Source organism: Procambarus clarkii, chromosome 37 (genome assembly GCF_040958095.1).
Source record: "Procambarus clarkii isolate CNS0578487 chromosome 37, FALCON_Pclarkii_2.0, whole genome shotgun sequence".
Classification (NCBI taxonomy): Eukaryota; Metazoa; Arthropoda; class Malacostraca; order Decapoda; family Cambaridae; genus Procambarus; species Procambarus clarkii.
In genome coordinates, this window is record NC_091186.1 from 38,646,988 (window position 1) to 38,671,071 (window position 24,084).

The following is a 24,084-nucleotide window of genomic DNA, read 5'->3' on the forward strand; positions in this document are numbered from 1 at the left end:
TGTGACACCCCACTGAACACCTGCAATAGGTGTAGAAGGGGCAAGCATCATGCTGCACTGTGCAAATTAGTTAGGACTAATTATGTCAATCATAGAATAGGACGTAGAGAATCTACACCAGTACAGTGCTGCAAGGTGCGAGATGTGTACAGCGTAACTTCACAAGCATCTCAAGTGGATGCTGCCTTACCTACTGCCCAACTTCAAGTGAAGAACAGAGGAGCCAAGATCACTATCCGTGGACTATTTGATCAAGGTTCCCAGAGAACTTTCATTACTCAAAGGGCAGCAGAGGCGCTTAATTTACAACCAATAGGACAGGTAAAATTAAACTTGTCAGGGTTCATGATAAATCGAGGAACCCATAAATACTCCGTAGTTCAACCACTTGTAGGACTAGGTAGTCATGCCAAGGCTGTCCAAGCCATTGTTGTAGATCAAATACCTTTAGACTTAAATATTAAGGGTCTGGGGTACACAGCCCACTTCCTGCAGGAACGTGAAATTAATTTGGCTGACAACAAGTTAACGTCTGACCGCCTTAACAATGTAGATGTACTAGTAGGAGCCGACTACTATTACCAGTTCATAACTGGACATGTTAAACGATTGGGAATGAATATGCTCCAATCTGCAGGAGGCTACTTACTTACTGGTAAAGTTCTGAATGTGAACAAGCCTAAACCTGCCAATAATAATAAATTAGTCAGCAGTAAATCAATTCTCCAGCAGCAAGCTAAAGGGAGAAACACAGCTGAGTAATAAACTCAGATTGAATGTAGTGCAATTGATACTCGCCGAGATGTTTCATAGCTCTCAGTGAAAACCAATGGTCCGTACTCAAACAAGTACAAGTCACAGCGACCAAAACATTGAATTCACTGCAGACCTAGAATTATTCTCGACAAGTAGTAATTGACCACACTCAATCTTCCTAGTTAAATTGTAATGTTAGGCTAGAGAATCTAGTACTCCCTAGGGAATTAATAATGTTAGGCTAGAGAATCTAGCACTCAATGCCACTGGCATTTCCTGAATTTAGTAATTCTATGAAGTCATCAAGCAACTTCAGTAATTACAAATTCACTAGGACCACTGGTCCACTATACTTGCGCTTAAAGGTTTGCCAAGAAAACCTTCTTAATACCATGTTTTCTGCACTAAGAGTTAGTGATAAATATTTGCATTAATTGTTTGAGTTGCTTTTCTTTCGTTTCTGCTTATTTAGTGTAGGAACGCAGCACGAATAAACTTGCAAACTTACTAATACGTAAGTGAATTTACAGAGAACTAATATGTTTAATGCATTATCGTTAAACATTAGCATTGTTAATTAACATGCTTCCTGAGCTTAATATAGCTCACCTTAGAATTAACGTAATAATATGAGTACTTGTTCACCATGCGTACGAGCTTAATATTGCTCGCCATGACTATTGAATGACAAAACTCCACCTCGTTAATTCGAGTTCACTGAACTCACCCTGTTAACTGTTAACGAGCTCACTGCAGCTCACCCTGTTAGCACTGCTAACGAGCTCACTGTAGCTCACCCTGTCAACACTGTTGACGAGTTCACTGAACTCACCCTGTTAACTGTTAACGAGCTCACTGCAGCTCACCCTGTCAACACTGTTGACGAGTTCACTGCAACTCACCCTGTTAGCACTGCTAACGAGCTCACTGTAGCTCACCCTGTCAACACTGTTGACGAGTTCACTGTAACTCACCCTGTTAGCACTGCTAACGAGCTCACTGTAGCTCACCCTGTCAACACTGTTGACGAGTTCACTGCAACTCACCCTGTTAGCACTGCTAACGAGCTCACTGTAGCTCACCCTGTCAACACTGTTGACGAGTTCACTGCAACTCACCCTGTTAGCACTGCTAACGAGCTCACTGTAGCTCACCCTGTCAACACTGTTGACGAGTTCACTGCAACTCACCCTGTTAGCACTGCTAACGAGCTCACTGTAGCTCACCCTGTCAACACTGTTGACGAGTTCACTATAGCTCACCATGTTCACGAGTTCAATATAGCTCGACTTGTTAATGAGCTCAATACTGCTCACAATGTTAATTCGAGTACATTTTTGCTCACAATTAGCTTACTCCCTTACTTAGGTAGGTTAGAAATTCAAACCATTTATTTAGGTAGGCTTAGGGACTTTAGTTAGTGTCAACTGAGTACTAGCCTAATCTGTACTCACCATCAATTACAGTTGACTATACTTATAGAGACTGATTTAATAAACTCAAATTCATGTAAAGGTGATTTCGTATTAACAAGTTTACAGTGTCAAGCCTATGAGCTGCCATTTAATTAGCTCATAAGTCAGAATGACTAGGCTACTAATCTTACTGTCGACTCAGAATTTTCCTTGATTTTAATGAATGAACTTTCAGTTCTCTACTTTTCTATTATTTTAGCTAGTTAGCAAATTAGTTGTACCATCAGTCAGAATGACTACTGCACGGCAGTGCACATTAAATTCAATTTCCTCATTTGAATTTGGGGTGATCGTGATGCTGTGTGATGTTATTGTCTAGTAACTCAATAGTTACAAGTCACAGCGACCCTAGACAGTCACTTTACTGTAGTGTCATAGTCTCCTTGATCTTAAATGGCTAATAATATTTTATTGTATAATCATACAATAGTGTTATCAGTTCTTAGGAACTTATTCTGAGTTTACCTACGATTCAGCAGCTACGTAATACACCATTACATGTCACTGCGACCCTAGTTGTTGAGTTTATTGTGAGCTTTAGAGTGTTCCTGATTACCGATAACTTAATCATTTAATGTTGCATTATTTCATGCATGTTTCCACTAAGGGAAACTGCAAGCCTATTACAACTCTGAACAAGAGTAATTTCCTTCACATCCCACTTAGACAACTATGATGATGCTACGATGTGATATCATGTAACAAAACATTACACGTCACTATGACCCAGGATATCGCATCACCGTAGATTCTGTTAGTTTAAAATGTGTGAGTTAAAATCTATAGATATTGTGTAGGCTATAAGCAACATGTTTCATTTGACATGTAAATCGCAAGACTCAAGTTCTTGTAAGTCCTTGTTAAATCCAGGACGTTCGTTATGTGTGTACTAACATACTAACATACTAATGTACTAATCTTAATATCACTTCGGGATAGGTCAGTACAACACAGTACACTGCGACCCTAGAATCCTCCCCCCGGAGTTATGTTGGATATTTCCAACACCGAATACAACACTGTTGTATTCTCATTACTTATTACTAACCATACTAATTATTGTAGTAAGTAAAATTAACAACACGTAGAATTCTCATGTACTAATAATTTCATCTGTACAGTAGGCTAGAATTCTCACGTCACCTGACGCCAGTATTGCGTCAGATTTCCTTACAGTAAACACATTATATCCAATATGTGTGAGAATTAAATTCGATTCTCCATAATTAAAGCATTCTGTATGATAACTAATTGCAGACGAATTGATCTCTAACTAAAAGCCGAATAGTGCGTTAGAATCATAGCGTCTATCTCGTGATATAGTTAACGTCACCAATGAATGCCATGGGGAGACATTAATTCCTCTCCCTTATATATTTACTATTCTTAAATTGGTAAATAACAATATTTTGTTCCTCTAAATAATAAAACCGTCCAGTCTTTTACGTTTCAAGCGCAAATGCGAGAAATATTAATGTCCGAGACAATAATTTGTTTTATGAACGCTGACTCGGCGTGGGTTGGAGGGACACCATCCTCCTCAGTACGCGGACACGTGCAGAACCGAAAGGAAGCAGAGCCGCGCTTACCGTACTCATAAGAATACGCCATTGCCCAGCAAATAGGGCAGGTGTTATCCATCCACAGATGAAAGCCGCCACTGTGAGGCGTGAACAACCTTGCAGATAATATCTTCAACTAGTGCTGGTGTTAAATAAGGAGCCCTTTGACTTGGTTCCTGACGACACGTGATCAGCCAGCTGAAGCGCATCACTATCCAGGATAGGTTCACCGGAGCCTGGGATGCGAAATACGGCAATCTTAATACTTATACAGTGCCCACAGCTAAGTATTCTTTTATTTGATGCATCAGGTAGAAGTGTGTTAATAGCAGGGTGATTGTTCGTTAAGCAGCGTGATAACACCTAATAACAGGTGATTAAATTGGTCATCTGTAAATTCTTAATATTCTTGAATATAAATTGAGTAGTTAAATCAATTGCTACTGGAAATTATTTATCTTGCAGCACGAGAGAAGAATTCTTCATGCTGCCTTCATCCATGTTAGCCCGTTCAACTCGTTAGTGTACCGAGTCTGGAGATTAAGAGGACTTCTATGGCTTACTAAAGGAATCTCCGTCAAGCTAAGATTTATTTCCCTTTTTTCCATTCCTTTGCAATTAATTTGTGCAGAGTGCTTTGAGATTAATGTATGATTTACTGTAACTCATTATTATGCTCATATTTATATTCCTCTTTATGTGTATGATATTAGTTTCAACATTACCTTATAGGATTAGATTATTATTAATTGAATTAGTGAACGAACCACACTAATTCCTGGACGTACTTACCTCCAGTAATAACCCCCCAATGTAGGTGTTTGAGGTTTGTTTCTTTAATAATACAGCCCATTAATTATTATTATGATCATGCTTTCTAGTTATATCCATAGTCACTGGTTTCCTCTAGAAATTATCCAATGATCTGAAATTCTTAGTTTCCCTCTTTACTTTAAAAGCGGGTGGTCCTTCGCAATTTTAATTTATTACATTAATTATTAGTTAATCAGAATCAAGCCCAAATATCCCACATTATGGTCCTTATCGAACCGGATAGGCATTAAATTTATAATTAAAATATTAACCATTAATAACTAATCCTTGTGTGATAGAAGCTAGACTAACTATTTAATTAATTGTGTCAACTAACAGTGTAACACATCAGTCAGTTAGCAATATTAGTCACTAATTGTGTTGCACATAATGTTACATCACAGTCATTGTCAATAAATGTTACATACATCGAGTATACACATGTGCACACAAATGTTTTCCATTACGCCATTATATTATGTATCACAATGTTCATTATTATATGTACACACAAGCACGCACTATGTACAGGTTTTTGCACTATTATTGCACATTTAGAATTCCTGGAGAGAGTGGTAGTCGTTGAAGCAGTCGAAAGCACACAATGGAACTGCACACGCTTCACACCATGTTTGCACCACTTTACGTTTCTGTACTCTCCTTTTTGTTGTTTTACATACTAGGCATTCACGTTGGCCTATTGCACGCTTTCCAGCTGGTGGCAAATGTTTTAGTCTGTGTTGCTGAAAGGCCTCCATGTGAGCAAGCCTGGGTGTTGCAGCATGCTGCAACACTGGGTTCATGATTGGTCTTTGCATGCCAGGGACATCTTTACCAAATTTTGCTAATAACTGTGTCCAAGTGTAAAAGCAAACGCACGGAAACTAGGTTTACGTCCAGTTTTCACCAGATACATATTATAGCAGTTCAACATGCTCATGTCAACATGATGGAAAAACACTTTTTTCGTCCATTTCAATGTTTTCCACACACACTCGATAGTGCCAACCATCATGTTAGCCTTATCAATCAAACGCATGTTGATATTACAGTATAGTCAAGAACACAATCTGGCTTATATATGGTTCTTTCGTTACACGGTTCACCTTGCCACTGTTCACCATTGTACCCTCATGAATGGTTGTCAGCATGTTCACTTCTCTCTTGTCTTTCCACCGTACCGAGAGTATTTGATCACATTTCCGTAGCTGGCACTCACCAACTGCAAGCCTACCGTCAAACACTGGCATTTCCCTCCTTCGTGCCTTTACTGTGCCAACCAATCCAGTTCTATTTTCAACCAAAAACTTAGTTAGCAATGGACTTGTATAGTAATTATCTGTGTATAAGATGTGGCCCTTGTTCATCCATGGTGCCATCAGTAACTTCACCACACTACCAGAGAAACCATGTTCGTCGTTACCGGGAATGTCTACATCGCTAGCTGAATACAGAATCATGTGTAACACGTATCCTGTTTCACAGTCACACAGTACAAAGAATTTCAATCCAAATCTGTTTCGTTTGGAGGGAATATACTGCTTGAATGAAACATATCCTTTGAAAAGCACAAGGGATTCGTCAATCACCAGCTTCTGTGCTGGTACGTAAAAATCTCTGAACTTATCAATCACTTCATTCATATAGTGCATCACTCGCCAAAGTCTATCATCCTCTGTCCGGTCCTCATTACTTGCAAAATGCAGACACCTGAGGAGTATCTGAAACCTATCTCGGGATACATATTTCCCTAAGAAAGGTGTTGAAATAGTCAGATCTTTGCTCCAGTAATCTGTGATAGCGTGTTTGACACAATGCTTCATCAACATACATATTGCTAAAACACATACATTTCACCTACATTGGTGGTTTTCCAATGTTGCAATCATGAAAATTCTGTTATCTCTCTTCTAATGAGATGAGCCGCATGACGGTTCGTTTGGTGTACAATATATTCCATGAACGGCTCATCACAGAATGCTGTAAAATAAAATAGAATATGAGTGTAAAATTCACTCATATCCTCTCCATTATCAGGAAAAAGCTCGGTAATCCCATCTTTATTGTCAAAGGCACGAATTCGAGGAATAAAACCAGCACCATCACTCCACACTAGTACACCTGGTGTCCTGCGAGACGCAACAGGGGCACGACGGCGAGAAAGTGATGTACACAGTGGACCAGGAGCTGAAGCCCGTCTATGCACAGTACGGCCGCTACGTGCACATAAGGTGGAAGCACGTGAACATCACCACACTACACAGTACCCCATAAAAGGTTGATGCATAAGCTGGAGAAACAGGCAGGAGTAACTGGTAGGGCGCTCCAGTGGATAAGGGAGTACCTAAACAATAGGAAGCAGAGAGTTACAGTGAGGGGTGAGACCTCAGACTGGCGTGAAGTCACCAGTGGAGTCCCACAGGGCTCTGTACTTGGACCTATCCTGTTTCTGATATACGTAAATGATCTCCCAGAGGGTATAGACTCATTCCTCTCAATGTTTGCTGACGACGCCAAAATTATGAGAAGGATTAAGACAGGAGGAGGACAGTTTGAGGCTTCAAGAAGACCTGGACAAGCTGCAGGAATGGTCGAACAAATGGCTGTTAGAGTTTAACCCAAGCAAATGTAATGTAATGAAGATAGGGGTAGGAAGCAGGAAACCAGATACAAGGTACCATTTGGGAGATGAAATACTTCAAGAGTCAGAGAGAGAGAAAGACCTGGGGGTTGATATCACGCCAGACCTGTCCCCTGAAGCTCATATCAAGAGGATAACATCAGCAGCATATGCCAGGTTGGCTAACATAAGAACGGCCTTTAGAAACTTGTGTAAGGAATCTTTCAGAACATTATATACCGCATATGTCAGACCAATCCTGGAGTATGCGGCTCCAGCATGGAGTCCATATCTAGTCAAGCATAAGACTAAAATGGAAAAGGTTCAAAGATTTGCCACTAGACTAGTACCCGAGCTGAGAGGTATTAGCTACGAGGAGAGACTACGGGAATTAAACCTCACTTCGTTGGAAGACAGAAGAGTTAGGGGGGACATGGTCACCACATTCAAGATTCTCAAGGGAATCGACAGGGTTGATAAAGACAGGCTGTTTAACACAAGGGGCACACGCACTAGGGGACACAGGTGGAAACTGAGTGCCCAAATGAGCCGCAGATATATTAGAAAGAACTTTTTTAGTGTCAGAGTGGTTGACAAATGGAATGCATTAGGAAGTGATATGGTTGAGGCTGACTCCATACACAGTTTCAAGTGTAGATATGATAGAGCCCAATAGGCTCAGGAACCTGTACACCTGTTGATTGACAGTTGAGAGGCGGGACCAAAGAGCCAGAGCTCAAACCCCGCAAGTACAACTAGGTGAGTACACTACCCGAGAACATCACCATCACTACACTACTCTTGGTGCCACATGTTGTTCCATGCGGCGGCGCCTGGCTGGGCGAGACGCTGCTGACGTAACAAATTCTCGCCCAGTAACACCACTGGTACTGGCACCAGGCTCAGTAACACTATGTTCTGATTCCACTTCACTAAAACCAGAAAAAGAGTCACCTTCCTCTGACTCGTCACCGAGAATATCCTCAGACTCTAAATAAGCACAAGAACTGTGTGGTCGAGGGTGAATTGGGGTCAACACTGGGCGAGGTGGTATGGGTGAGCATGTAGGCCTCGCCATGGGAGGAGGCTGTATCTCATTTTTACTGTCAGTGCTACTATCATCGGTCAATTGTGTGTAGTCTTTATCAATATCAGTTATCAAAATCACTTTCCTCACCATCAGAAAATAATTCACTGGTTATTTGCTCTTGGGCGAGTGATTGCGTGGTGCGCGCCCGATAAGCGTTCGGCCGTGCGCTCGACATGGTGGCTGCTGGGTAACTGATGCCTCCCACGCGATGGTAGCGTGAGCTGGATTTTTTTTTACAAAATGGTGTCTGTTTACTATAACCCCTAAGCAGCGTATGGGAGTCCCCTCTACCCGCGGGCCTTTCAAATCTTGCGCGGTACTCCAATGCATCATATGATGTGGAGCGCAAGTTACTGCAAGTCACTTAACCCATCATACAATACAATACAATACAATACAATACAATTTTATTTAGGTAAGGTACATACATACAATAAATATTTACAAGGATTGTTTAACTTATAGGTATAGCTAGTACATACAATGCCTAAAGCCACTATTACGCAAAGCGTTTCGGGCATGATAAACTTAAATGACAAGCTTAATACTAATTGAGCATAATGAGTAGAATGAAAACAAGAAATGAAAACATAGATGAAAAAGCAGCACAAATACAATTATGTCGACAAACAGCGCTCTTTAAAGAAAAACAGCCATTGGTTGACAATAGAAGGGTAAGGTAGGTTACAGGGAATTTATTAGGTATAGCTTCGCTTTTAACTTAAACTGGTTGAGAGAGGTACAGTCTTTAACATGGTTGGGAAGGTCATTCCACATTCTGGGCCCCTTGATTTGTAGAGCATTTCTAGTTTGATTAAGTCGTACTCTAGGAATATCAAAACTGTATTTATTTCTGGTGTGATGCTCATGGGTTCTGATACAACCTTCTATGAAGCTTTTGAGATCAGGATTGGCATTATAGTTTAGCGTTTTATATATGTATAATACACATGAGAGAATGTGCAGTGACTTAATGTCTAACATATTCAGAGATTTAAGTAGGGGTACCGAGTGATGTCTGGGGCCAGAATTGGATATTGTCCTAATAGCAGCTTTGTGTTGAGTAATTAGAGGACGTAAGTGATTTTGGGTAGTAGAGCCCCAAGCACAAATACCATAGTTGAGATATGGATAGATAAGGGAGTAATAGAGAGTCACCAGGGCAGGGCGTGGTACATAATATCTGATCTTAGAAAGAATGCCCACAGTTTTTGAAACTTTTTTTGATATGTTTAGAATGTGTCCCTGGAAATTAAGCTTGTGGTCAATGAGAATGCCAAGGAATTTGCCATCTAATTTGTTACAAATTTGGGTATTGTTTATTTTGAGATTAATTTGATTAGAGGATTTATTGCCAAACAGAATATAAAAGGTTTTGTCAATGTTAAGGGTGAGTTTGTTGGCAGTTAGCCACAGATGGACTTTATTTAGCTCAGTATTTACTGTGGCATTTAGAGCAAGGGGATCAGGACTGGAGTAAATGAAGGTTGTGTCGTCAGCAAATAGAATTGGTTTGAGGTGTTGGGAGGCATTTGGAAGGTCATTAATGTAGATGAGAAAGAGGAGAGGGCCAAGTATGCTACCCTGGGGAACACCAATGTTGATGGGTAGGGTGGGAGAAATTGTATTATTCACAGAAACATATTGGAGCCTATCAGTAAGGTAGGATTTGAGGTATTGTAGGGAGTGTCCTCTGACTCCATAATGATGTAATTTAAGAAGAAGGTTTTGGTGGTTGACAGTGTCAAAAGCTTTACGCAGGTCCACAAACAACCCAACAGAGAACTCATTTTTATCAAGAGCTGTATAAATCGAGTTAAGCATACTAATAAGTGCATCATATGATGTGTTGTGCACTTAAAGGGTTAATACGCTCAGCATCACTAGTTAATGACAACATAATAAATATACTTACCATCACTAGTTAATAACAATATGATACACACACACACACACTGGTAGTACAGTAAGAATAAAATTGTCCTTACCATCATTAATGGGCAGAAGTTGTGTTTGCTATCGTCCTGGGTAGCCGAGCAGAGACTGGAAGCATTATTACCTATTAGGCAAAATAAAACAAATTTAAGGTTTCTATGACTAAATTTTTCCCACCAAAACATAGTACATTTTTAGAAAAATTTAATAATATTTTTTAGGTATTGTACTTTGAGCAAAAGTAACGAGGGTGGGCAGGAGTAAGGAGGGTGGGCAGGAGTAAGGAGGGTGGGCAGGAGTAAGGAGGGTGGGCAGGAGTATGGAGGGTGGGCAGGAGTATGGAGGGTGGGCAGGAGTAAGGAGGGTGGACAGGAGTATGGAGGGTGGGCAGGAGTAAGGAGGGTGGGCAGGAGTATGGAGGGTGGGCAGGAGTATGGAGGGTGGGCAGGAGTAAGGAGGGTGGGCAGGAGTAAGGAGGGTGGGCAGGAGTAAGGAGGGTGGGCAGGAGTAAGGAGGGTGGGCAGGAGTAAAGAGGGTGGGCAGGAGTAAGGAGGGTGGGCAGGAGTATGGAGGGTGGGCAGGAGTATGGAGGGTGGGCAGGAGTAAGGAGGGTGGGCAGGAGTAAGGAGGGTGGGCAGGAGTATGGAGGGTGGACAGGAGTATGGAGGGTGGGCAGGAGTATGGAGGGTGGACAGGAGTATGGAGGGTGGGCAGGAGTATGGAGGGTGGGCAGGAGTAAGGAGGGTGGGCAGGAGTATGGAGGGTGGGCACGAGTATGGAGGGTGGGTAGGAGTAAGGAGGGTGGACAGGAGTATGGAGGGTGGGCAGGAGTATGGAGGGTGGGCTGGAGTAAGGAAGGTGGGCAGGAGTAAGGAGGGTGGGCAGGAGTATGGAGGGTGGGCAGGAGTAAGGAGGGTGGACAGGAGTATGGAGGGTGGGCAGGAGTATGGAGGGTGGGCAGGAGTAAGGAGGGTGGGCAGGAGTAAGGAGGGTGGGCAGGAGTAAGGAGGGTGGGCAGGAGTAAGGAGGGTGGACCTGGTTGATACCTGGTACCTGGTTGATGGGGTTCTGGGAGTTCTTCTACTCCCTAAGCCCGGCCCGAGGCCAGGCTCGACTTGTGAGAGTTTGGTCCACCAGGCTGTTGCTTGGAGAGGCCCGCAGGGCCACGTACCCACCACAGCCCGGCTGATCCGGAACTTCTCTTAGAAAACCGTCCAGTTTTCTCTTGAAGATGTCCACGGTTGTTCCGGCAATATTTCTTATGCTCGCTGGGAGGACGTTGAACAACCGCGGACCTCTGATGTTTATACAGTGCTCTCTGATTGTGCCTATGGCACCTCTGCTCTTCACTGGTTTAATCTTGCATTTTCTTCCATATCGTTCACTCCAGTACGTTGTTATTTTACTGTGTAGATTTGGGACCTGACCCTCCAGTATTTTCCATGTGTATATTATTTGGTATCTCTCTCGTCTCCTTTCTAGAGAGTACATTTGGAGAGCTTTGAGACGATCCCAATAATTTAGGTGTTTTATCTCGTCTATGCGTGCCGTATATGTTCTCTGTATTCCCTCTATTTCAGCAATCTCTCCTGCTCTGAAGGGGGAAGTGAGTACTGAGCAGTACTCGAGACGGGACAGCACAAGTGACTTGAAGAGTACAACCATTGTGATGGGATCCCTGGATTTGAAAGTTCTCGTAATCCATCCGATCATTTTTCTGGCTGACGCGATATTTGCTTGGTTATGCTCCCTAAACGTTAGATCGTCGGACATCATTATTCCCAAATCCTTGACATGCTGTTTTTCTACTATGGGAAGATTCGATTGTGTTTTGTACCCTGTATTATGTTTCAGATCCTCATTTTTGCCGTACCTGAGTACCTGAAATTTATCACTGTTAAACATCATGTTATTTTCTTCTGCCCAATCAAAAACTTTGTTGACATCTGCTTGTAGTTTTTCAATGTCTTCAGCAGAGGTAATTTTCATGCTGATTTTTGTGTCATCTGCAAAGGACGACACGAAGCTGTGGCGTGTATTTTTGTCTATATCAGATATGAGAATAAGGAACAGTAGCGGTGCAAGGACTGTACCTTGAGGTACAGAGCTTTTAACATCGCTTGGACTCGATTTTATCTGATTGACTGTTACTCTTTGTGTTCTGTTCGACAGGAAATTGAGTATCTAGCGTCCTACTTTTCCAGTTATTCCCATTGACCTCATTTTGTGAGCTATCACCCCATGGTCACATTTGTCGAACGCCTTTGCAAAGTCTGTGTATACAACATCTGCATTTTGCTTTTCTTCTAGGGCTTCTGTGATTTTGTCATAGTGGTTGAGTAACTGTGACAGACAGGATCTTCCCGCTCTAAATCCATGTTGTCCTGGATTGTGCAATTCATTGTTTTCCATAAAACTAGAAATTTGATTCCTAATCACTCTTTCAAACACTTTTATTATGTGTGATGTTAGTGCAACTGGCCTATAATTTTTTGCCAAGGCTTTACTCCCCCCCTTGTGCAATGGAGCTATATCTGCAGATTTAAGTGCTGCTGGTATCTCCCCTGTATCCAGGCTCTTTCTCCATATTACGCTGAGTGCTCTCGCTACTGGTACTTTACATTTCTTTATGAATATTGAATTCCATGAGTCAGGCCCAGGAGCTGAGTGCATAGGCATATTATCAATTTCTCTTTCAAAGTCTTCCGAGTTTGTGGTAATATCCGTTATATTATCTGCAGCTTGAATGTCATTCATAAAGAAGCTGTCTGGGTCATCAACTTTCATGTTGTTTATTGGTGTGCTAAACATAGCCTCATACTGGCTTCTTAGAATTTCACTAATCTCTTTGTTGTCCTCTGTGTACGTACCTTCATTTGTAATTAACGGTCCAATACTGGTCGAGGTTTTGGATTTTGATTTTGCGTATGTGAAAAAATATTTCGGATTTTTCCTTATCTCTTGTATAGCTTTCTGTTCCAATTCCATTTCCTCAGACTCATATGATCGCTTCAGCGTTTGTTCTATTTCCTCAATCTCCCTGCTTAGGCTTGTTTTCCTTGCTTGTGATAGTTGTGTCTGCCGAAGCATTTCCGTTATTTTTTTCCTTCTCCTGTACAGTCGTCTCCGTTCTCTTTCTAGAGTGGTCCTCTTTCTGCCCCTCCTCACAGGCACGTGCTTCAAGCAGACCTTGTAAGCTTCAGCTGTCAGTTGAGCTATTCCCTGTGTGGGAGTTTTGTCGCTTAAGACCGTCTCCCATTGAATGGTTGCAAGGTCTACATTTATTTTTTCCCAGTCAATCCTCTTATTGTTGAAATTGAATTGATTGAATATTCCTTCTCGATTGTTTGGTCTCTTAGACCTACTACCGTTATTTATGCTAGTTCGCACTTCAATGAGCTTATGGTCTGAGTATGAAGTATCTGAGATTGTGATATCCCTGATTAGTTCATCATTGTTTGTGAATAACAAGTCTAGTGTGTTTTCGTTCCTAGTTGGTTCTGTAATCTGTTGATTGAGCGAGAATTTGTCACAGAATCTCAAAAGTTCTCTAACCTGTGGTTGGTTATTTCCCGGGTCATTCCCTGCTATGATATTTGTGTTTGCCGTTCTCCATCTTAGACTCGGTAAATTGAAATCTCCAAGAAAGATAATATCTGGAGCTGGGTTTGCTAGGTTGTCAAGTATGTTCTCTATTTTGTGCATCTGCTCTGTGAATTCCTCAATCGTTGTATCTGGCGGTTTATATATTAGAATAATAATTAAGTTTAGTTTCTCTACCTTCATTCCAAGTACCTCTACCACCTCATTAGTTGAATTTAGTAGTTCTGTGCATACCAGGTCTTCTTTAATATACAGACCTACTCCTCCATTTGACCTAGTTTTTCTATCACATCTATATAGATTATAATTTGGAATCCAGATTTCACCATCCATGTAATCTTTTGTATGAGTTTCCGTGAATGCCCCAAATATTGAGTTTGACTCTAATAGAAGGCCATTTATGAACTTAACTTTATTTCTTGACTTTGGCTTTAAACCTTGAATGTTTGCAAATATGAATGATTGTCCATGTTGTGTGTAACTTCTGGAAGGTTTTGGTAGTTCTCCCTCCACTCTACCCTGACCCAGGGTGTGTTGTTGTGGCAATGGTTTGTCCAGTTTTGGAAGTGATACTGGGGAGTGTGGTAGTCTCTGTGTAGTTGGGGGGTGTAGTATGTGTGGGCTTGATGCCGAACTGTAGTCCAGTCTTGGGCATTCCCCCCTCTCCATCCGTACTCCTGCCACGTTTCTGCCTGTCTGTTTCTCCCTCTGTTTGTACCTGCCTCTAAAAAATTTTCAGGGCTATTATGTTGGACTTCTTCTCTTATATGGCGCTGTGTACCTCTGACGTGGAAATCGGGGCAGTGAAGATCGTAGCATTTCCTCTCATTGACTGAGAGTGTGCATAGCTTAGGGTGAAAATATCTACACTCTGTATCAAAACGACATCTGCCTTTCCCTAACCAGTTTCGGCATTTCCGTGTGTGCATGAATGAGCATTCCGTGCCTCTGGGCCCATATCTACACTGTCCTTTTGCATAATACCTGCAAATATTTTCATTTGTGATTGTATTATTCTTGTTTGTACCCATGCACGACTTGGCTACCTCTGTGTTTTTTGTTCCAACTTTCTCGTTTCTGCATTCATTCTCGGTATTGCCCTTATCTTTCTCCTTGTTGCTTTCGTCTTTCTCATTTGTGTTCTCATTCGTCTCATTTTTTCTCTCCTTATTCATATCACCAGTGTGCTCTACACTATTGCCTTCATTTTTGTGTACCTCGACACTATACCCGTCTACATTGCTACTTTGACTCTCTAAATTCTCAGTCCCTGGGTTGTGTTCAGAGTTCGTTGCTGTCTTTATATACTCTGCATATATTTCTGGTAGTTTTTGTGTGAATTGTAGCCTGTGTTCTTCAGGAATGTTATTCATTAGTTTGGTGATGTTTTCCCACATCTGTCTGTCTCTTTGACAGATCCAGTAGTTACCTTCCCGGTTTGCATATTGTGTAGGTAATCCTGTACAACTTAGGTGAAACCTTATGTTACAAATGTTACATACAATGCCTACAACACTCTTCCGAAGTGACTTAAGGCAGCCTCCACACACCTCCATGTTGGGTTTGTGATGTTATAATAATATATGCATATATTTAAGTATTATATGTATGTATATATAATATGTATCCAGTATATTTATAATATTACATATGTTTATTTGTTCAAGTTTATGTGGGGGTACTTATCGCCTTGTGGAGAAAATATGGTCGTCTTGGGACCGTCCAGTTGACCGTTGTTTGTCCCAGGTCGGGGGCAGGATGGCCAACCAGGATGTCACTGGTTGCCAGTTACTTGATTTATACACTGATTATGTGCCTGTAATATCCTAAGGGAATTTCTGCTTTCTTCCGGCTTGTAATGTTATTCACTTACTCTATTACTAGTTCCTAGCTCCACTTTCCCGTATTACAGTATATATTGCCAATATATTATCACTGAGGAAGTACACTGTTACTGCGGGACGTCCTCTACACTGTGTAGGCCTCGTGGCTGTGGTGTAAACAGCCTAGTGTGATGCCTCCTCCACAACTTTACATTTATACTTTTTCTTTGTACAATTCTCTAACACTATCCACTAATTTATATGTTGTGTTACACGATCCACTTCACTGTTCAAGGTATCACTGCTCGCTATATATGATATATATCGCTTATGCCTGTACACATGAGCCTGGTGGCACTGGCTCACCACGTGGGACCACCTTTATTCTGTATTTAACTCAAATTTCCATTGTTAATTTCTGTATTCTATTTTCCTACGGGTCACTATGCACTTGGTGATCACTGTGGGCCGTAATCCATGGTTGTAATCCTAAAAAAGCCCGGTTTATTCCAGTGTTTTAACGGAGCGCGACGACGACACGTCTGTCCCCTCCCCCGCGAACTACCAGAGCCAGGAGTATGGAGGGTGGGCAGGAGTAAGGAGGGTGGGCAGGAGTAAGGAGGGTGGACAGGAGTATGGAGGGTGGGCAGGAGTAAGAAAGGTGGGCAGGAATAAGGAGGGTGGGCAGGAGTAAGGAGGGTGGGCAGGAGTAAGGAGGGTGGGCAGGAGTAAGGAGGGTGGGCCGGAGTATGGAGGGTGGACAGGAGTATGGAGGGTGGGCAGGAGTATGGAGGGTGGGCAGGAGTAAGGAGGGTGGGCAGGAGTATGGAGGGTGGGCAGGAGTAAGGAGGGTGGGCCGGAGTAAGGAGGGTGGACAGGAGTATGGAGGGTGGGCAGGAGTAAGGAGGGTGGGCAGGAGTAAGGAGGGTGGGCAGGAGTAAGGAGGGTGGGCAGGAGTAAGGAGGGTGGGCCAGAGTAAGGAGGGTGGACAGGAGTAAGGAGGGTGGACAGGAGTATGGAGGGTGGGCAGGAGTAAGGAGGGTGGGCAGGAGTAAGGAGGGTGGGCAGGAGTAAGGAGGGTGGGCCGGAGTAAGGAGGGTGGGCCGGAGTAAGGAGGGTGGGCCGGAGTAAGGAGGGTGGGCAGGAGTAAGGAGGGTGGGCAGGAGTAAGGAGGGTGGGCAGGAGTAAGGAGGGTGGGCAGGAGTAAGGAGGGTGGGCCGGAGTAAGGAGGGTGGGCCGGAGTAAGGAGGGTGGACAGGAGTAAGGAGGGTGGGCAGGAGTAAGGAGGGTGGGCAGGAGTATGGAGGGTGGGCAGGAGTAAGAAAGGTGGGCAGGAGTAAGAAGGGTGGGGCAGCAATAAGGAGGGTGGGCAGGAGTAAGGAGAGTGGGGCAGGAAAGGGGAAGGGGGTATGGGCGGGTTCTCGGCTGCCTCCCCTCCCTCTCTAACAGCCTACGTAATACAAACCACGTGCATTAACCCTAAAGCTGCTACAGCCTGGGCTGTAAAAGCTGGGGCTGGGCAAAAAATATTTGAATTATGTGAAAATTAATATTAAATGTTAGACAAATCTCCAACTTATTGGCATAAGCGTCATGCAAGTTTCATCCTAATATTTTCAAAAATGTATTTTAGACAATTTCTTTTAAAAAGGAGAACATTTTGTTGATAAGGAGAACAGCTCCTATTAACTGGAACTGAGGGATAATGCAGTGATAAAGAGATGTAAGCACTTGTCCAATGTACAAAGAAGAATAGTAGCAAGAAGTGTCCACAAAGTGGATATGCAGCTGGTGTCTGTATAGCATTGCCAAGTAATACATCATAATACCAATAATAATGAGTATGTTATCATGCTCTATTTTGTTAAATATCATAAAAATGTATTGCCTAATGTTAATATCTGTTACTGACACCAATATCCAAAAAATATATATATTTTTTATCTCCTTTGTTTATTATCTCATTTTGATGTAACCTCTACATCCTGGAGAGTGCATACCCATCCCTAACTATGTCAAGATAGAATGAAATTGGTCACCCAATAAATCAGTCACAACTGGCAGAACTTGGGACTTTGAATTTTTTTTTGACTGAGTTTTTCACAGATTTCAAATTCTATTTTCTTTGTCTCTTTAGGCGGTTTTTGATGATCAGGGCTTTATCACTTTTATAAAGTACAGTAGCACCTCGATTAACGAGCGGCTGTATCTAAGATCATTTCGAGTAACGAGTGAGCCACTCACAGCATATATGTCTCTATTGACGAGCTTCACCTCTATTAACGAGCAAAACCACATGGTGCTTCCTAGCGTCTCGCGGGTTCTCACAAATTCTCGGACGCCTCCGACGCCAGTGTTGTTGTTGTATCGCGCATGACAAGCATTCCTCTGCATTTATTTGTGCTTTTCTTTCGGTATTTTGTGGTTTTGTGACAACAATTTGCAACGCAAGATGTCGCCAAAGAAGCTACTTGTTAAAGATAGTCTTGTCAAGAGGAAGAAACACACAATTACTATGGATTTGAAGAAGGAAATTATAGCAAAGCATGAGCGTGGTGTCTGTGTGACTGATCTCACAATGGAGTATGGCAGATCCTCATCAACAATTTGCACCATTAGTAAGGGGATGAGGAGGTAAGGGAGGATGCTGCCTCTTTCAGTGAGATCAGGGAAGTGTTGGGAATGTTTGGAAAGGTGACCGCATTCTTGGAAAAACTGCCCTGATAAAGCAGTGACAACCTTGTGTGTGAACATGTTTAATGACAATTTGCTGACTCGTTTTAGGAACATCCTAAAACAAAGACAAAAGCAATTGTCAATAGATACGTTCTTTGGAAAAGTAGAGAAAAGAAGAGCCAGTGATAGTGAACCACAATCCAGTCCCAGTGGGGAGAAATTTCCGAGAGAGCCCCCCTGATTCAGAGGTGGATTCTCCTTCCACACCATAACCCCTCTCCTCCTTCCCACCTCCCCATCGTCTCATTCAAGCAAGCAACAACTCTTCATAAGGTAAACATGAAAATAGTACAACAAAACATTCATAAATACATGTGCAGTATTATATTTACATTATAAAATGTCATACAAGTATGGATATTTTTGTGAGTGGAACGGATTAAATTTATTTCCTTTATTTTATATGGGGAAATTTGTTTCTAAAGACGAGTTTTCCACATAACGAGCTCGGTGCCAGAAAGGATTAAACTCGTTAATCGAGGTGCCACTATATACATTTTTATCCCCTAAATCATTATAATTTTTCCTATACAGTATTTAGTTTTTTTTTTTTTTTTGGGGGGGGTATTTTTTCTTGACATCATTCCAACACATATTGACCTACAACTTTCACATATTTGAGTACGAATGCCAAACAACGTTTATTAAAACATATAAGTAAATTAATGAATTACAACTACCTTATTCATTGTCGATAAATTTAACTTCAATTATCTCTAAAACTTTGAGTCAGCTTCAAAAAATTCAGTTTCTGACCGATTCTCACCATTTTTACAAATAATGTGCACAGTTGTCTGTTCTACAATCCTATTAAAATGGATTTTTCACAAACCCTAAACATTTGTAGTTATCAATTTTTTTTCTAAATTTGGCACATAATTCAAATGCCACATTGATGATATTTTTTACAGTAAACTAAACTGAAAACATATATTCTAAATCTATGAAAATGAAGATCATATACTATTCTGAGAGCATAATAACACCAAATGAACAATTAGTGATAGTTTATATTTTTGCAGCTGATTTCAATATCTGAAGTTTTAAATATTCAATTTTATAATTATTTTTTATTTTCTTAATTTTCAAGTTACGTTTGTGATAATTTAGACAAAGTTGCGGGATTTGCTAGTATGCAAAAAAAATTGGAAAGCATTAGAGCAAATTTGAGAAATTGAACTTTGCCATCAGGTCCTGTCATATATGTATGCCATGCACAGTTTAAGGGTTAATACAGAACTGTACTGTATAAAATGCATAAAACTTCAAAACTAACAATATTTCTCTAATTATAACAATAATAATATTTTAAATAAAACAATTTGTAACAGTCAATATGTACATTAAATTTTTAGTATGCCTATAAAATAAGCACAGGTCATGTCAACGCGTTGGGCCTGGATGAGATGGCTGGCACCATGTGCTTCTCCTCCTCCTGGGGTAAAAACATTGGGTTCACGTGCGAAGGATTTTTGTGATAAATTTGAACAATTTTTACTGTTTGAAATCATTTAATCTGTCAAGATGTCTCAGAGCAGCATTCATGGTATTGAAGGTATAAAACAAAAGAGAAAACATTTGATAATTGATCAGACAGTTGACTTCACAGAGAAAGTAGAGCGTGGATACTCTGTCATTTGACTCGCCCAAGAATTCAACATCGGTAAAACTACAATTTGTGATATAAAAAAGCAGAGGATAATATTAAGAAATTCTTTGCTCAAACTGATGCAATAGGCAACAGGAAAAATTGAGGCCTGCAAAGTATACGGGTTTGGACTCGTCTGTATTTAAATGGTTTACACAGCTGGTGCGAAAGGAATTGCTGTTTCAGTTGATTCTATTAGAAATGCCGCTGAAAGACTTGCTGTAAAGTTAAACATAGACAATTTCAAGGCTTGTATTGAATGGGAATGTCGATTTAAAGAGAGGCATGGCATCATTAACAAGATTGTGCTCTAACGCAGATGGCAGTCACCGAACAAAGTACACAATTGTTGGGAAATCTGCCAACCCAAAAGCATTGAAAAACTGCATGAACAGACTACCTGTCATCTACTACAACACAAAAAATGCCTGGTTCACACAGATTATTTTTGAGGATTGGTTCCAGAATCACTTTTATAAATTAGTAAAAAAGCGGGAGATCAATGAGTGTAGAATTCATCCTGCTGAGGTAAAGGTAATGCTGTTGACAGATAATGCCCCAGCTCACCCCATTGCTAAATTAACATCGCCTGATGGCAAAATAACATGTATGGCTTTACCACCAAACACTACATACAGCCCATGGATTAGGGGTTATCTATGCTCTCAAAAGGCTTTGTCTGGCTAATGTCTGAGGCTAATGCCTTAGCTATGAATTTAGACATTATGGAAGTTCTGCTCTCTGAGGAAGACGAGATACTTAACCACTGCACTGCGCAACGAGCTTGTAGGCGCTCGACGGGTGGTGCGTAACACACCTCGGGGATCTTATAGGTATAGCGTATGATTCAAAACTCCCGCAGCTACATGGGGTTCACATCAGCCTCCTCAGGGCTCTTATAAACAGACGTCATTTAAAAAAAAATCGTGGGCAACATTCCCGGGTGTAAGAGCCTCAGTACTGAGTGAGCAACCAAGGCTGGTGCACGCAGCATGAGCTCACAGCACTGCTGTTCAGCTTGTGACCACAGCATTGCCAAATAATGTCAAAATATATATGTAACTGGTATTATTTAGCCATGATAGGACGATAATAGCAGGATTGTGGTGATAATTAGTGCTGTGCATAGTAATGTGGGAGGTGGAATTTTGGTGAGGGAGGGAGGGAATCGAGGTAGCATCAGTGTGTGGCAGCCACTCTTGTTTTGCTCACCATACTAGCTTAGTGGTTCACTATGAACACAAATGTAGATACATATATATAATGTGTGTGTATATAGTGTAATAACAGCAACAGGAGTATATTGGGAGGAACCATTTTGGTGAGAGAGGTGGCGTCGTACTTGTAGCATTGTCGTCTGCTGTGTGACTTGTCATGCAGTGTATGGTGGCCACTGTTCTGTTTGGACATAATACCAGTTTAGTTGTACTGTTATGGTGAATAAAACATGTTGATATTTATACCTAATGTGTGTAAATAGTGTAATAAAAACAATAACAGTATGGTGGGAGGAGGAATGTTGGCGAGTAAGGTGTTGGAGAAGTGAGGGAGGACTGGCTGGGTGTGGCAGCTCAATCTTGTTTTTTGGGCTCACCATACCAACTTAGTGGTTTGTTATGGTGAACACACATGTAGATGGTTATATACAATGTGTGTATATAGTGTAATAACAGCAAAAACACTGTTTGATCGTAGAATATAATATACACCTTACATCTGGTATAATCTATGACTGAACAACTGACCACTATCGTACCTTCCTCATAGCAAACATGGACATAACACCACCAGAAAGCAAGAAACTCTCATTCAGGCTACACAGTGAATCAGCTTTAGGCAATCTCTCAAATGCACTTTACAATATTAACTGAGAATCTGAATTCAAGAATACACAGGATATAAACTCATTAACTAACCTCTTTCTCTCCAAAACTCTAAGCTTCTACAATACTCACTGTCCCCTCCTTATCAAACAAGTAACTGACAAAAGAATAAACAATCCGTGGCTGAACAAATCCACAAGGGCCGTGACGAGGATTCGAACCTGTGTCCGGGAGCATCCCAGACACTGCCTTAATCGACTGAGCTACGACAGGGTAAAAAGGGTTGAAACCAAAGTTCTACTGAACTTACTGGAGCCTGTAGCCTCTCCGAGGCACAAACCAGGCTTTTACACCCCCCCCCCCTGCACCCGAGCTATGTCAATAGGCCGTTCTCCCTCTTCGCCCTTACATCATCACACACAGAGATCACACTAAAGTGATGCCTCAAATGAACAAATCCACAAGGGCCGTGACGAGGATTCGAACTTGCGTCCGGGAGCATCCCAGACACTGCCTTAATCGACTGAGCTACGACAGGGTAAAAAGCCCTTTTTACCCTGTCGTAGCTCAGTAAAAAGCCCTAAAAAGCCCTTTCAACTCTTTTTACCCTGTCGTAGCTCAGTCAATTAAGGCAGTGTCTGGGATGCTCCCGGACGCAGGTTCGAATCCTCGTCACGGCCCTTGTGAATTTGTTCATTTGATGCATCACTTTAGTGTGATCTCTGTGTGTGATGATGTAAGGGCGAAGAGGGAGAACGGCCTATTGACATAGCTCGGGTGCAGGTGGGGGGTGTGTAAAAGCCTGGTTTGTGCCTCGGAGAGGCTACGGGCTCCAGTAAGTTCAGTAGAACTTTGGTTTCAACCCTTTTTACCCTGTCGTAGCTCAGTCGATTAAGGCAGTGTCTGGGATGCTCCCGGACGCAGGTTCGAATCCTCGTCACGACCCTTATGGATTTGTTCATTTGATGCATCACGTTAGTGTGATCTCTGTGTGAATCCATGGCTCACAAGTGGCATACTCAAATCAATCAACAAAAAACTTGAATATGAAAAGAAATCTAGGATTGGCCTAGTTACAAAGGAAGTAGTTAAAAGGTACTCATCAGTGCTTACCAGTATCATAAGAAAAGCTAAACTTTCATATTATGAGAATAGATTCAAAGAAGCAAAAGGCAACATGAAAAACACATGGAAAACCATCTCTAATATCCTAGGAACAAAACGACACTCCCACAACCAGAAAATACTCTCTAAGGATAGCTACACAGTGTCAACTGATTTAAAAATGGCAAATGAATTTAATAGCTTCTTTTCATCGGTTGGTGCTAACCTTGCCAGTAAAATCCCACAGACTCAGACACATATCAACACATATCTCTCAGGCAGCTATCCAAACTATCTTCTCCTTTCACCAGTCAGCCCGACAGATGTTGTGTCCATCATACACTCACTAAAAACCAAAGCTGGGAACATCAGTGAAATCCCATCCATTGTATACAAGAGCGCCTTCCATGCCCTTGCGCCACCTATAGCTCTGCTGTTCAACAAATCCCTAGAGTGTCATACCTTCCCTGATATTCTTAAAAATGCAAGAGTAACGCCAGTTCATAAAGGAGGTAATCCGGCAAACATAAACAATTATAGACCAATATCAAACCTACCCATACTATCAAAAATATTTGAAAAAATTATCTACAAACAGCTCTACTCCTACCTCGTAAAATTTGACATACTCAGCCCCTGTCAGTTTGGCTTCTGCTCCCAAAAGAGTACCAACGATACAATTATTAGTCTCTTTGATATAATTTACTCAGCCCTTGACAAAAATGAGTTTCCGATTGGACTCTTCATTGACCTGAGAAAGGCCTTTGATACTGTTAATCGCAACTACCTCTTACTTAAACTCCATCATTATGGTGTAACGGAGGGTGGAGGAAATAGCTGTCTTTAGTCCATTAGTTCGCCCCCCAGTTAGTCAACTATTCTAGAGTTCCCCCCAGAGTTCCTACTGCAACCTCTCTTGTTCAACATCTTGTAACCCAGGTATTTGATTACCTAGGTGCTACAACTACAAGGCACCGTAACTTGATCAGCTACCCGCAAACTCTAGAGAAACTCCAGAACCATTTCACTGCTACAAACGTATACGAGAACCAGAAGGGAAGAAATGGATAATGACGTAATGAGTGAGGGTTTGGGG

General features: G+C 41.7%; 1 protein-coding gene across 1 annotated transcript in view; it reads right to left on the reverse strand.

Annotated features, from left to right (window-relative positions):
* The window catches only part of LOC123751008 (tripartite motif-containing protein 59-like), a 71,616-nt gene that overhangs the window by 31,775 nt on the left and 15,757 nt on the right, over positions 1-24,084 (reverse strand). The window contains exon 2 of the mRNA XM_069337007.1: positions 10,305-10,375. Within this exon, the coding sequence (XP_069193108.1) occupies positions 10,305-10,310 (6 nt within the window). The 5' untranslated portion in view covers positions 10,311-10,375. The remainder of the gene's footprint in view (positions 1-10,304; positions 10,376-24,084) is intronic.